This window comes from Perna viridis, chromosome 10, assembly GCF_037379345.1.
Source record: "Perna viridis isolate PV_CMFRI_1.1 ecotype Kerala chromosome 10, ASM3737934v1, whole genome shotgun sequence".
NCBI lineage: Eukaryota > Metazoa > Mollusca > Bivalvia > Mytilida > Mytilidae > Perna > Perna viridis.
In genome coordinates, this window is record NC_142454.1 from 41619780 (window position 1) to 41636445 (window position 16666).

A 16666-nucleotide genomic window follows, 5' to 3' on the forward strand; every position below is an offset into this window, starting at 1 on the left:
TGATCGGAATGTCTATTCGTGAGAAACATTCCAGTTTTAAAAAGATTCTCTCCCGAGATTCGATTTTTGCAAGCTTTGTTCAAATTGTATACTTGGTAATTGCAAAGTTAAAATATTGTTTGAACTTAAATCAATTGATTTTCACATGCATCAATATTTACCATTGGCAAAAATATCCTTTGACGAAGCGGTAAACAAGTCACAAAAGACATTTCCGTATACTTTCTTTCTTTCTGCTTATTTTAACATTCCAGGGGATGGATCAATACCATCAATAATCTTAAATCCTTTACCAGACAACTGAGTTATAGAATATAAATAACAATTTGTAGATTCAAAATAAGTCTGCATTATTAAAAAATAACTAAATATTTTTCCATAACGTTTAATATAATTATTTGCTTTCAAGGTCAACTGGCTCTTTTTGTCTTATAAAAACAGTCGCGTTTTTTTATCGTCCATTCACAAATGACGGAGGTAAAAAGTGTTGGCGTCTCGTTCCTGGCGTCACAGTGTTGGCGTCTCGTTCCTTGCGTCAGTGTGTATTTTGTGTATATATTACATGTTTAGTTTTAAACATTCCTTTTTAATTATGTTAATGTAGCTATTCTCTACTTATTCATTATTTATAAGTAAATTTGCAGAGCATACATTGCATTTCGGATATACTGAAGGAAACTGTAACATACAACCCATTAATACAAGCGCTATGGTTTGTGGTCAGGTTTTCTGTATTATGGCCTGATGACCCAACCATTTGTTTGAAAACTTCGACCAACTAAACGTACTTACTATTTTTTTTATTTGAAATGTTATAACAGATAAGGCAAATAAACAGAACTTCTTAAAAATTCAATAAAAGAAAAAAAAATAGCGTGTCGAAGCTGGTGTAGATACATTGTATTCTACTGTTAAGTATATGTTTTGTTTGTTTGTTTGTTTGTTTTTTTCCTTTATTTTTATTTTTATTTTTATTTTGTTTTGTTTTGTGCAGGAAGTTGGGAGTTTACAATAGAGCAAAGAATAAAAAAACGTGTTTAATAAACAAAATATAATCATAAGAAGTGACAATTCACTAAAGTATGTATCTTATACCATATTATTTGGCGTTAAAATATGTTGCAATGAAAAATCGTCTGATACCTATTCTCCAAGTAACTATGTTCCTGCACCAACATCTAACACTTCTACCTTCTCCCTTGTCATTCGAGATATACTTGCAAATGACATCACAGCATTTTTCAGAAGAAGTATATTCATTCAGTTCTACAAATTTGGTTAGATAGTAATCATATGATAAGCGAAAAGCAATCCTAAATCGGTTTACTCTGTTACTTATTGAAACAAACGCATACTGAAAGCAGCAAAGAGGAATCAAGGGAACCAAAGTTCTAGCGGTAATCAAAAGAGTGTAATCCAGGAAAAAAGACCAGACATGGAAAACAAACAAACACAACAATGAGTAACTAAAATAATACATACAAAGTAACAAAACCAAATGAGCAACTCGGACTCCAGTGAAACTGGGCGCATAAACCAGGTACACCGGTAGGATGAGTGTCCTATGCTTTTCTAGAAACACCCAGAAAGGGAAGGAAAACTATGACACGTTGAACAAATCAGTTTTCATGGCACAGATGGAAACACCGTAACGACCCACGAGTTCATGATGACGATCATAAAACTTCTGCAGCAACATAACACTGTTCCAGAATCCTAGCGGAAATCAAAAGTATGTAATCCAGGGACCAACATCAGACATGCACAACAGACAAAAACAACAAAGAGCGTAGCTAAAATAATACATACAAAATAACTTTTAAGTATGATTGTTTTAACTGTGTTTAAAAAATAATTAAATACATCTGCTAGTACATTTCAGTAAAAAGGCTTGAAAGAGTAATCAAGAGAACCAAGATTCTTGCTGAAATAATTAGAATTTAATCCAGGGACAAAGACCAGACACGAAAGAGAAATCAAGGGAACCAAGATACCTCGGGAAACCAATATAACGTAGTCCAAGGGCACAGACCAGACATGGAAAACGGACATAAAATACCTGACATAGCACATACAAAGTAACACAAGTCAATATGATAAATGAACAACTCGGGCTCCACTAAAACCTGGCAGCATGTACCAGGCGTATCGGTAGGGTACGCGTCCTCTGTGTTTCTAACAATACAGCGGAGTTACTCATTAAAAGTCAAGTCCAGGGTAGACAAAAGAGGAAAGAAAAACTTGACACGTTGAACAAATAAGTTTGCGTGGTGCAGATGGATAAACCGTAACGACCCCCGAGTTCATGATGACGACCATAAACTTCCTGTAGTGATGACTTCAATCTTGTAGAGACATAACCCTGTTCTGGAAGCTTAATTGTAAAAAGTCAAGCGCGGTACAAAAATTGTGCGTACTAACGGTAAGCTCTGGCATGACTTCCATACGCCCGTGCTAAAGGGATGTTGCCACAATTGAAAGGACAGTTGACAATGCGAAAATGAAAATTCATCGCGTTTGTCGTATAGTTTGGTCAATAGTCAAGATATAAGGCTGACTCAACAGTATCTGAAGTATTTGTTATCTCAAGTTCTTTAAGGTAGATGCGATATATAAAATTCCCAAAACTAGGATTGTTTAACGATAATACGCCATATATATAGCGGAAACTGAGTTCAAATGATATAGCTAGCGATATTCATTCCTAAGGATCAGATCAACTTTAAAGTTAGCCTCGTTATATAAAAGGAATAAGTCAACGAGTAGAGGAGCACAATTTGTTCCCATTGGAATGCCGACCGTTTGTTGGAAAACGCGTCCACCACACTAGACAAATATGTTATCGGTATAAAAAATCCAATATTTTAAAACATTTTCTTTGTTATTTTTTGAGGGAGAGTTAGAATTGTGTTTTACCATGTATGAAGAATCTCTACCAAGACCTACATTGAGTTACAAAAAATCATTTATTCTATTGTATTTTGATAATACTCTTGAATTGAAATCTTTCGAATTTTCAGGATACAAAATGAATTATTACCACTACAAGTAGCAGCAAGTGTTGTCGTAAGACTTTAGATTATCTTTGACAGCAGAGAGTATAGAAGTTAATTTTTTTGAAAGAAGTTGGGTGGTATATTTTGCTGATTAAGCTATGAAGCGTTGTTTGTATCGATTATTGTGAAGATATAGGACTCCAGCACATATACGGTAGATCAAGACTGCCATAAAATAAATAGTTATATTTAGAAATGACTGGGTGGAAAAAATCAAAAGACAGGTGGATATTGCCTCAGGTAAAATGTCAATTTTTGGTTGATCGTCAATGGAATGACAGTTTGTTTATAGAGTTTTAGAGTCATTTCTCGCAGATGTGAATCTGAAAATATCGATTACTACATAATAATAGTTTCTTTCTCTGTATGGTCTCTGACCTTGGATTTCGTTCTTTTGATTTCCAATCAAACCTTGGTTTCCCTGACTACTCCTTATTTTTGTGAGTACTATCTCCTCGAAAATCAGCATATTGCTCACTTAATGTCGTACACAAAATACCTACTCGTAACAATACTCACCAGTATGCAAGAAAAAAACGTATGATATCATAGTTTTATTCATATGGATATTATGAACATTAAAAATGGCAAAGAACAATTTTACACCTAGAACCTGACGGTAAGTTGTATATTCAGGCAATCTTTTTGATATAGAAATACACCTTGATCAAATGCATCAGCGTAATAGTCATAGATGTTTATTTTGTCTTCAAGTTCAGTTCCTACCACGACACGTAATCGCTCCTTTGTAATGCTAAAATTTAGAATGTCAAGAAAAAAAAAGCACAAGAACCAGTTGAGAGGCCTTATCAATTGTTTTGAAAGATAGCAAATTAACAAAACACAAACCGTCCAAAATAGAGATACAGCAGGATAATCAATAGACCAATTTTTTTTCCAACGATAGCTATTATTTTTTTTTTTTTTTTTTTTTTTTTTTTTTTTTTTTTTTTTTTTTTTTATCCAAAAACATTGAACACTTGATATATTCACTGATACAAGATATTACAAGCCCTACTAGGAAGCTGGTTCATTTTTTGTTTTGTTATCTTAGGGTTTGTTTTGTTTTCTATTGTTTTGATTTGTTTTTTTTTGTATGTGTATATTGGTTGTTTGTTTGTTTTTGTATTTAGCTTTAAGTTTATGGATACCTTGGACAATCATTTAGCATGAAGTGTTTGAGAACAACAAAAAAAAACCAAAAGAATTTTTTTCTATTACATTTGTTTTTTTTTTAAGATTTCGACATCGTCATACTAGTGTGTGAACTCTGCAGTCTTCAAGAACCTAAGTTCATAGTTTGTAGTTCCCCGACAGCCGACAAGTACGAAAATGTGTGCTAAATGTGAGCCTAAGTAAATAAATAAAATTCTAACAACGACGTACGTGGAAAATATCGACAATAGTGAACGGTCTAGCACGTTTATTATGGGGTTAGTGATCTTTTTTTTCATAAGAAGACCGGGATTTAACGTATAAAAATTCTTCCCAACTATTTGGTTTTAAAAGGGGGTATTGAGCACAACAACAGTCGGAATTCTCCTGGAAGAAGACCAGAGGAGATTAAGGGCAATATTCAGCTGTACTATTTGGAGGAGTCGTATTTTCCCATGTGTGCTCGAGTCCAAAAAAGGTGCTTTAAACCCACAAACACCATATACAGAAGACAAATAAAAGATAAATTACAAGCAAATGTTCTGAATACATTAAGCAATTTTAGTCTTCGTGAACGTTAGCTATTGCGAAGCAAAATGAAATGAAAATGATTTTTCGCACTATATTTTTTTCATTCTTTGATTTATCTATTCCTCAATGGCTTAGTTTAACTCAAAAACAACATTGCCTTAACCTTTTTTACATTTTCTACTACTAGAATGTGTTCAAATATTTCATCTGAAGTTTCAAGTTAATTGTTTGTCTTCAAATTCTTTAAAAAAAAACAATAAAAACACCGCTAAAGAAAGAATACCAACTTACCGTAACTTGTTGACGGTACTTTTACTCATCTTGCTTTCTTTGAATCAGATTTTCCGGAAAATATACTAATGGTTGAAACCCTATCAATGGTTACACCAAACACAAGACAAAGAAATAAAAGACAAGTATTAATGTAAATGTAAGGTTGATATAGATAAGTTTACCGAGTTTGTAACATCATATAATCCACAATATTTTAAAACCCCCAGATATGTCTATATGGCCTGTCTATTAAATTTGAAAATCTGTATACTTCATTATGCCACTATATTTAACTCAAGTTTAAAATAATTTAACATTGGCCACTTGGACTTCAAATTGAGGTATATTTTTAAAAAAAAATCTGAATGCAAAACTTATGTTAAAATCGTCTGTTAGGTTACAGTACGATGAATAGAATCATTTTAAAACAACTATCCTTTTAAATACAATAGTTTCAACCAAATAAACGTTATATTAACTATACGATTATTTAAATGATTTTTAATTGTACTATCAATTTCGATAGATTCGTCCATCTAACCGATATACCGCTATGAATGACTTTGTATTTTTGAGACACTTAAAATTTGAAAAAAAAACTATAATGTTATTCACTGCTCACAATTTCAAACAGATGTTTATAATATCAGACGAGTATAATGTATGCATTGAATATAACGCATACAATGAATAAAAAAAAACTTTTTTTATCTTTTTTAAAATGATCGATGAAATATGACTCTGCAAAGTTTCTCCTCAATAAAATGCATTTTTTCTGTTTCTTTGTGTGTTTGTATCAAATCTCCAATTCAAATTGCCTAGTCCGATTTGTTCATTTACTTTTGTTACTTTGTATGTATTATTTCGGTAATATAATGTTTCTTGTTGTGTGTGTCTGGTCTTTGTCCCTGAATTACATTCTTTTGATTTCCGCTAGATTCTTGGGTCACTTGGGTCTGTTATTTTGTAATGACTCATAGTTGGTTTAATTATATACTTTTTATGGAGACCGTAATGGACAAACCATGTATTGAGTAAAAGGCAAGAGTCGGAGATGTGATTTTGCAATATTTGGAAGATGTCCTTTGCATTTTCTAGCTTATAAATATCGACAATGAACAGGAAATGTACACATTTTAGCTGACTCAATAAATCAAGGACATAAAATACGAATGAATCCAATACATCGCCGAGTTATAATCAAAAGATGGCTTTCAAAATCAGGGAAATATAAAAAAAATCATTGAAAATATTAAGAATTTTAAAAATTTTCCACATTTTAATGTGATCTTATTTTGATTTTTCCTCGCTTTTACACGGAAAATACAAAATAATTTAATGTTAAATCAAACTGGGCCTTTTACTCATGTTGCTGAGTTATAAATTCATGTGCAAAAGTTTCGCTTGGTTACAAAGAAATATGTATCGATGAGATTATAAAAGAGGAGGAAATATTTAATTGTTAACTGCCGCCCACTATTCTTTCAACTTTACTGAATTTTCTTACCTTTTATCCATAGTTTTTATTTTTTTAATGAAATTACTAGAATGACAAATTAAACTTATGCATTTTAAATTTTGTAAATTATAAACTACTACATCTTTGGAAAATATTTGCAAAAGATACATATTATTTAAATATGACAAAAGCAATGTGTGGAACATATTTAAAAAGAATGAGTGTTAATTCTTTTCAACGATGTCACAAATTGCTATTTTCCTAGCTTATGCATTTCTGATTCTCTGTTTTGGACATATAGTGTTTCTATCATTTCGAATTCTCAATATGTAAGTTCATGTGGCGATTAGTATGACATTTTTCTTCCCGTTAAGGATGAATTGTACAGTCAACGCGTTTAAAACTGGTGCTTTTGACAAAGAGAAGAGTAATCTTCTTTTTGTAAAAGTATGAATACTTGTATTAATATATAGATTCAGCGAATGACTGCCTTGATTGTGAAGTATCATTGACCTACTACCTACATGAATATCACACGAAGGAAGGATATCGATCTATACAAAATCTAGGTAAGGAGACCAAGTACTTTGTATATAACAGCCTCAGCTGCAGACGGTATGTGTTGTATTATATAAATATATTTAAGCTCGTGTTTGGATAAAATCTCAATAATTTGTCCGGATGCATTTCCGAAAACTATATTTTCTCTCTCATAACTTTTTTTCGGTACATTTACTCAGCTTTTCTTTGAAGTATTTTTTTTAAAGACTTATCGAAGAAAGCCTATCAAAGGCAATTTTGAAAAAAAAGTCGGTCAAGTGTTAACCACCATTCAAAATAATCTCAATAGAATTCTTCTTTTTTTTTCTTTTATCATATACAAAAGTTCCACTCATATACTAATTGTTTAGTTAAGTAAATGCTTTCCAATTGCACAAATCAAACTAAAGATAAGTATAAAGAAATGTAAACCAATATGAAGGCTTTTTTTATTTTTTCAATTTGACTGATTAGTTAACTCTACCTTGGCCAAGTTCCTCCTCAACTAAATCAAATTTGTCTGATTTTTGTGTCATAGAATCTTTTAATTCTTTACAGTTTGGTGATGGTTTTGTTCGTTTTTCTATAAATTTTACACTTATATATGAAAGATCATGCGTGCTTGTTTTAAGGCATACAGTAACAAACTAGGCTTGTAACTAAGCAAATATATTACATGTTAGTATTTTGTCTCGTGATATAAGGCACAAAATGCACATGCGAACGGTCGCAAATTATAAGGACATCATAGTCTAGAGAAAATTGACGTAAAGATTTCATTATAGTGAATGTAGTGTACCAGAATGACATGTTATAGATTTACTGGCCAAGACCACAATTTGAAGAAAAGAGGAAAAAGTCATCAAGGATTGTCATCTGGTCAACATGCGCTTTCATGCTCAACATAAATTTAATTTGAATCAAGTGGTTAAAAAGCTTTAAAGATACGACCTTGCATCCTACACGTTTGATGTTCATTGTTTTAAATTTTGGGGTACCTTGACCGTCACAAAATGATAGCTCAAAATATGCCAGATTCTTTAGATTGAGCTAGTATCCGTTTGTTTTTAATAACCATTTATGGATGTATGATTTCAGATGTTTTAGCATTTTAAGCGTAATTCAGAATAACTATATAAAAGACGATGCTTGATTTCTTTTTCGGAAAGTTGTGATTCTTCATCATTTTTTGGGATAGGAAATAATATTTTTCTAATGCTATTTGGATAGTTGTGTTGATTTTACCCTTGCAATGTGCTGATTTCCAAAAAAATAATAGAGGCAAACTATGATTCTTTCTAATTTCAACGATGCCAAGAAAAAATGTTGAATTTCGAAGCAGAACAAGTAAAAAAAGATGTCCATGGATGTCCATGATTACGTATACTGTTTTACCTTTTAATGTTCTGAATACTTTTAGTGTAATTTTAATACCAAATAACTTTGTCGTTGTCTGTGCTCTACTTTTTGTATGCTTACACGTGAATGAATCTCTAACTTTTGTCAAATGTAAAATAGATTTCTTTATTCCCTAGTTTGTAGTTTTGAAGTGATTTTACACATCAGCTCCACAATGAAGCAGTCAACAATGCCAAAATTTGCACACGTCCCGATAAAGGGACATTGAAAGGTTTTGATATTTAATATTAAATATTAGATTGAAAAATACGTGAAATGAAACTGTATATATATGGCTTTCCACCCTAAAACATGGTTCAGGCCCTCCGGAAGGGTTACCTTCCTCACCAAATTTATAATCATCCGACGAGTTGTCCATTAATATCACGTCTTGGGAAGGCAAACGAGGAAATTGAAAACTAAAACACGGTAAACGAATCAGTTCCCTTGTTGTAGATGGATATTTCTCAAAGGTCCATACATTCATGGTGATGTAACAAAACGACAAGTAACCGCGCAAGTCGCATAGTTTTGTAATGAATTTCCCCTGTCATTCGATTTTAAGACCAGTTCAAAATGCGGAAAAGATTGAATTTATAGTTGCAGTGGTTTCCTTGTCTTAAATGTATTAAGTTGATCTCATATCTATCATTCTAATGAAAAAATACTGAGATTAAATTTTTCGTGAGCAGTTCGAATATAACTTTAATTCATAAGAATGAATGAAGTGACCTGTTGTTAGACGAATATGATGCTCATTGTGTTTAAAACACTTTAAGCTATGCCTTTACTAAAAACTACAACGAACTCATTTTTGCTCTATTCCGCAGTTCTGAACCACAATTATAGATGTTTGTTCCACAATTTATTTGTCCAGGGTGATAGACATGTTTTGCAACAGACGGTCGGCAATCCCATGGGAGCAAAAGGTGCTCCGCTTCTCGTTGACATGTTTCTTTACTCCTACTTTAAACTTTGCGATTTAAGAAAATATACGTGAATAATTCCCAGATCACAATGCACATAAACGTTCAAACATAAATATTAAAAATACAGAAATTAAAAATAACTTCACACTGACGACCAATGAACCATGACATGCGTAATTAAAAATGATAGTCTTTCGGGTTACTGCAAAGCGTATCTAATTAACGTTTAATTAATCTTATGATATTATTCAGTTAAATGAAGAAATAAGAATTAACAACGTCTTTTATTTATATATTATGAATATGCCTAATTTTAGACCTCATCCTGGGAAGGAAAGATGCTAAATAACAATAACTAGTACTGGAAGTAATCAATAAACTAAATTAATTGGACTTATTTTGATATACAACACTTGAATTCCTGTTAGACAATATTTGCGTACGCTTTGGCGAAATCTTTTATCGTCAAACTATTGGAATTCCCATGGGACCAATTGTGCACCACATATTGCGGACCTCTTTTTGTATTGTCACGAACCACAATTCATGGCTAGAATGAATAAAGACACTCCAAAACAACATTTTGACATTAAATAAATTTAACAAACCAAATGTTTTGTCGTTCCCTTCACGGGACTCCAACTTGTACCGCTCTGACATCTATTGCAGACTATATAGCTTTCACTGGCCGGGTCATTCCTCCTCGTAGGACAAATCTAGGGTTGTAACTTAGTACACGATGTATTGTACGAGACAGCTCACCTAGGTGTTGTTTTATATATGCATTTATCCTGAATGAATAGTTTAGCAAATACAAAATTAAAATTAGTAAGCGTCTAAAAGTTGGAAAAAAAGAACTTTGTTGTTGGAAGCTCGTTGTTGTGTTGTAAGGGGAGGGTGAGGGATGATTTGTGTTGTCACTGTACTTTTTCGGAGATATATTGTGTTATTCATCTAAAATACCTCTTAGTTCACAAATGGAGTTCAATTATGATGCTACAGTGGAGCAACTAAACAGTAATATGCAACCATTAAATCAGACTATCTGTGACAAAAACTTAAGTCCGATAAAGTTTCACCATAGAAATGCAAGTGTCCAGCATACCCGTACAAATTTACATTTAAAAACGTTCTTTAAAAGTTTATTTTTGAGGTTGTCATTTGATACTCTAGATCTGAAATTACGATAACCAATAATTACAGTTGATATGCATGTGATTAAAATAAACTTTTCTCATTTGATAACTGGCTTCATGTTGATGGTTGCCATGGTATTGCCATGTGTTTTACGCTTTACATCATCAACAAACAACAGAATAACAAACAGTTATCAGAGGTTACCATATAGTTTTGAAAATTGTTATAAAGTAGACAAAATACAATATAAACAGGGCATGCTGTCATATATGTACATGTTAAACACCAAAAGCACATGCAAAATACAAGATCAATTGTGAAGGGCACCTTGTCTCTGTGGTATGAGTCGGCATTTGTCAGTTTACTACTCAAAACGTTTTGCCCCTGACAAAGGCCGTAATACCACAAACTTGGGCCCATAGTCCTTGATATTTTAGAATTAAATTATGTTTTACTTGTATGTAGTCTCTTTTTAAACGTGGCTATTGTTCACGTATTCATTATGCCTAAAATACAAAACACCCTATTCTTCACTAAGCTAGAGATTGTTACGTAATTAAGATACATTTCAAATAACACTACAAAAATACTTTTAAAAGGTTAATGATAACACCTAAAAGGGTAATATTGAAAAAAATAGAATAGGGAGGATACAACTCAAAATTGTCTTGTTTTTCTTTTTTAATTTAGATAACGCGGAACACAATATGAAACCCATCAGCGTTTAATTTTTTTGCGTATCCAATGTATTTGGTAGTCTCCTCATTCGTCCATTTTCCCTCTTTTTCCAATCTGTTGCAAAGGGGAAAGAATTCTTTATATTCAGAGTCCCCTTCAAACTGGTTTGAACGTGCACTCAAAATTATAAGACCGCCTGCAACAAGAATGAATTTAAAACAAAAATTTCTAAAAACGACTTGTGTTGTGTATGGTTATGTGGTCGAAAAAGATTAATGTATGTAATCTTCAAATAATTTATTTGTAGATGTATTTGGTTTTATAGAAACAACAGTGATTTTACACGTAGAAGTCATTAACAATTTACAAAATAAAACAAACAATATATCAACCATCTTAAACTGTAATCATTGATCTCATTAAAACGACTTGTCGAAAAAATAAAATACATGATATAGACACCTATTCAAACTGAATTACATTAAAAAAAAGACAGTTATAGTAAATCATTTTGTTAACCTGGTTTTGTGATTCTTATCATTTCAATGACAGCATCGAATGGTAGATGTCCGGGACAAAAACAGCCACATGACACAATGACGTCATAAAAATCTAAAAATGAAAACAGAAGATATTCAGTAAACTTTGTAAGCATTTGAAAGTGTATTATCCACAATGTTGTTTGTTAAAAGAAAAATACTCGATTTACTTTGATTTCATCGTGTGCAAACATTATTGCAATAATGACGGTCCGAAAGAAGACAATGTTGAATATCAGAGAATCTGATCGATGGTAAGAGTAATCAAGGGAACCAAGGTTATAGCGGTAATCAAAAGAATGTAATCCAGGGACAAAGACCAGACATGGTGGTAAATCAGATTTAGATTTTCTCTTCGAATTCATGTACACGTTGACAACCCTTCCAAGTACATAAGTACATGTAGTTGTTTGGTGTCAGCCATTGGTACCAATACCAAAAAATAAACAGTACACGGTAATTAGTATTAATAATTATTACTAATATACTTGACAATGTTTTCTTAAATATCAGGAAGATACCACATAAGAAACTAGCTAACTATTTGAATACTCTTCCCCTGTGTTGAAATGCAAAATGAGCCGGTTCGTCAGACTCCTGCTCTGATCAAGAATTTACTAGATCAATTTGATAAAATAATAAATGAATTAAGTTTTAAAACAGAATCAGTACCCTAATTTGAGAGAGCTGTGCTATTTTCGAGGGATTTGCTGCCATTTCATGTTAACAGGTCTGATAGCCTCATACTTGTTAAACATTTACATAATTAGCGTTTAAGAAAACGTATTTTAACAGCGTTTTATTCCAGTATCATATTTACCACTGGCAAAGATATCTTTTGAGGAAGCAGTCATATAGTCACAATATAGATTTCTGTACACATTCTTTTCTTTTGCCTGGCTTAACATTCCAGAGGATGGGTCAACAGCATCAATAGTCATAAATCCTTTATCAAACAGCTAAATAACACAATCCAAATGACATTGTTTAGATTTAAGGTTAGTCTAAATTAAATGTGTTTTAATTTTGTAAAATGCCATCTGACTCAGCCAAAAGCCGAACTTTGGGTTATCCATTCTTTAGCATGGCATTTGATTTGTATATTTGTGGATTTTATATTCACATTAAAGTCTTAATTTTCTAATGTAATTATATGTTCTTATGATTTAGCATTTATAGTCGGAAGCAATACTAGACTAATAAATTAAAAATTGTAATATGCAACCCGTTAACATATTATCATCCACGTCTAAACAAATTTAAAATTTCGACTGGTCAAAGTTTGCCAAATTTTGTATGAGTAATATATTCTTTTTCTGTTTTAAAATGATGGTAATTTTGCATGCATCGGTAGGTAAACACGACCTGCTCAACAAGCCCATCCCATTAAAATGAGTAAAATCAATTAAGAGTTTAGCTACAATGAAATAGCTTTCCGAAACTTGTAATCACAAAAGGGATAAAACATCTATTTAAATCCAGGTACGACCTAAGTTAATACAACAATGTTTCATAGTATCAATTTTACAACTCAATTACAGATTGAGAACGACTACAGAACTAAACTACAACCTTTGATCACCTAAAAACAAATTTAGACGTGGGAAAATCTCATCCACTTCAAGCATGAAACCGTATGTATAAAAGCATTTTGTGCTTTGTTTTGGAATTTATGTCAGTTCGGGTTATGAATATGTACCTTACCATTACATAGAAATTAAGATATTAAGAAACTTGCAAAATGTAACATCTGATACCAGTTTCCCAAGTTTCCCAGTTCCAGCACCAACATCTAACACTTCTATCTTCTCCCTTTTGCCATTTGGGATATACTTGCAAATGACATCACAGCATTTTTCTGGAGCAGTATATTCATTCTGTTCTACAACTTTTTTATTGATAGTTGGTTATTTGATACGCAATTCTAAAACGATTCCTGTATAATTTATACGTCGTAGTAAAAACGTTGCAAATTCTAGTTTTAGGTACATCTACATGTACTCCTTTGTATGTATTGACATCACGTTTGTGCTTTAGTGCTAGAATTGGCAAGAATCAGGTAAAATTGAAAGGTAATGAATCATGGTAAGATAAAGAGTAATCAAGGGAACCAATGTTGCAGCGGTAATCAAAAGAATGTAATCCAGGGACAAAGACCAGACATGGAAAACAGACATACACAACAAAGAACATAAAGTAAATAAAATCATACATACAAAGTAACAAAAGCAAATGAGCAACTCGGGCTCCACTAAAAACTGGGAGCATGAACACATGAAATTGATAATGTGGGTACTTGGTTTATGTTCTACTACGCGTAAAGAAACTACGGTATAATGATCATAAGGTTATTTCATTATAGGTACATTTTTTACAAAAATAACATTTATCTTATCAAATTTGTAAAAATGTACCAATAATGAAATAACCTTATAATCATTATACCGTAGTTTCTTTAATAAAGAAACTATGCGTACATGTTACACCGTATGACCATGAATAAATGTAAAGAAGATACATCGTTATAATCTTATTAGAAAACATATTATATATCTGATGACGAAATATACCTTTATCATATACATCAGCGTTATAATCGTAAACCTTTGTTTTATCTTCAGGTGTCAAGTCAGTACCAACCACAACACGAAGTCGTTCCTTCGCATTGCTGAAATTCAAAGCGTCCGAGAAATATATAATGGCAATCAATAAACAATTTAACTATCAACGGGGTAGTCGAGAAGAAAGTATGGCTTTTTTTCCGGAAGGTGGAGAACAAAATACGTTTGTTTTGCGTAAGTTAATATTGGTCTTTCTTTAAGTATCTCATTTGCCCAGGTAACAATGAAACGTCGTGCACAAAGTGTAAGTACAATATTAATTTGCGCTGTGTTTTTTTTTTTTTAATTTAAAACAAAATTTGAATACATTCGAAAAAATGCAGTCGTATATACAAAAAAGTGCGTTAACATGATGCTGCCATATCAAAGTATGTGTGTGTGTTTGTGTATGTGTGTGTGTGTGTGTGTGTGTGTGTTTCTTTCTAGTAATTTATCATACTTGTTGTCATACAGCAGTCATTTATACGCACAAAAAGGGTAGAATGAATTATAAAAAAGCACGGTTACAAAAACAGTTATTCGCAAAACATATAAAACAGTGTATTTTGTGAAGTTTTAATACTAGTATCATTATTTGTTTACCTTAGTCTATTTTTTTCTAATTTGAACTCAAAAATACAAACAAAACAATTTTCAAAAGTGTTCATTTAACTGACTATCATAATATGCGTAAAATACTTTCACTTATGTTTTAAAATAACTGTAGGCACTGTTAAAGAAATTAACTTACCTCAACTTGTTGACATCATTTTGACTCATCTTATATTTTAAATAAGTATTTTTTGTATGATTTCCCCTGGTAGAGACGGTAGTAAAAGTTACCGCAAACTTGAAATTAAAAAACACAGCGCAAATTAGTATTGTACTTACACGTTGTGCATGACGTTTCATTGTTACCTGGGCAAATGAGATAGCTAAAGATGAATATATTAAGATAACAACGGATAGGAGGTACGTTAGGTATTGATTAGTTCAACTATACACTTCCTGAATAAATTAATGTTTTTAATCACAAGGAGCACGGTACAAGAAAGCAGTAAAAGAAAATTGATTTACAAAGAAATATAAGTATTTTGTGTTGTTTATCGTAATAATGCATTTTTTTTATTTTAATATCCAGTTATTTAGTGATACAAACTGCAGGTATTGTATATTGTTCTTTACCAAAAAAAACTGCTCAAAACATACCTATAACATTTGTTCTTTGTTCACCTGTCAAGAATGACTGAAAAATCTGTATTCTTGTACTTCTGAGACAGGAAAACTCTCAAGGTTTTGTGAGTCTTGTATGTTTGAAAATGAATTGTTTATGTAGAATGTGCATTTCGTCCAATAAAGACTCACTAGTAACGTTTTCTCCAAAACATTATTTTTAAAGAGAAAGGCTTGGCCCTGAACATTAAAAATTTTATTTTAGTTCTTGTGACTTTTTTAAACATTTTTATTATTGTTAAATATTAAAGAAATGCATTTCGTTTTACAATATACTACTATATATGCGAAGCAATTGCTAGGGAGAATATTGGGAAAAAATTTTGCTTGAATTCTGAATGTGTTGGTTTAAAAAAAATCTTATTGCACACCTTTTTGCGATTCTATTCTCTTACGTTTGGCTTGATATAAATCAGGAGCATGGGAAATTGTCGTAAACGCGTTTAAAGATATGCGTGGTTTTAATAGGATGATAATACGCAGTGGAATAGCAATGTAATGTACATGAAGTTATGGAGGAAGCGCATTTCCCTCACGGTTTTGGCAAGAATATCCTTACATTTAAAACCGCAAGGTTTCCCATATAACTTCACGACAGTATTCAACGTTTCGTGATGTCTTCAAAAATACTACCCAAAAAAGAACAAAACGTTCAAAGCAAAAAAATAGTTCGCAGAATTCAAAATAACTATACTTTGTTTTAACTAGAATAATGGGAAAAGACACTAATTCGTCAAACTTATGAAGTATTCACTTATCATTACATTTTGTTTTACAATATTACACAGGGCATACTACAAGGATATACAGTAATATCATGTAAAAAACAATTTATAATAATTGAGCTAATAAAATAACACATAAAAATAAACATATGCCACGTATACTCATACACAATAGTCAACATACTTATTATAGTCGGCATATGAAACAATTTACATAAATATTAAACCGTAAGAGAAAAGACAGTAAGTAACAAAATAAAATCATTCAATCATACACGAAAGATCATTCAGGACCAAATTGTCCATTTTAACAATTGTTTTGATGACAGTATTGCAGGCTATTTTTTAGGAAACGCGCATTATACATGGACAAATCAATTTTTAAACAATTTGAATCAATTTATATTTTCCAA

At 31.8% G+C, this 16666-nt stretch overlaps 1 protein-coding gene across 3 annotated transcripts; it reads right to left on the reverse strand.

Annotated features, from left to right (window-relative positions):
- Positions 1-1138: 1138 nt before the first annotated feature.
- On the reverse strand, positions 1139-15215 carry LOC148605830 (methyltransferase-like protein 27). Of its 3 annotated transcripts, none has more exons than XR_015916165.1 (7): positions 15187-15215; positions 14266-14363; positions 13453-13583; positions 12516-12654; positions 11676-11768; positions 9950-11352; positions 1139-1266 (listed from the first exon to the last, which is right to left on the reverse strand). XR_015916165.1 is itself a non-coding variant. In XM_088550562.1 (6 exons), exons 1-6 carry the CDS (start codon positions 15073-15075, stop codon positions 11165-11167), a joined length of 678 nt encoding a protein of 225 aa, XP_088406688.1. In that variant the 5' UTR covers positions 15076-15176; the 3' UTR covers positions 9921-11164. The 3 variants fall into 3 exon arrangements, 1 of the variants encoding a protein (XP_088406688.1); XR_015916164.1 differs by lacking the exon at positions 15187-15215 and adding an exon at positions 15047-15176; XM_088550562.1 differs by lacking the exons at positions 1139-1266; positions 15187-15215 and adding an exon at positions 15047-15176 and having other exon boundaries at positions 9921-11352.
- Between the last annotated feature and the right edge of the window lie 1451 nt (positions 15216-16666).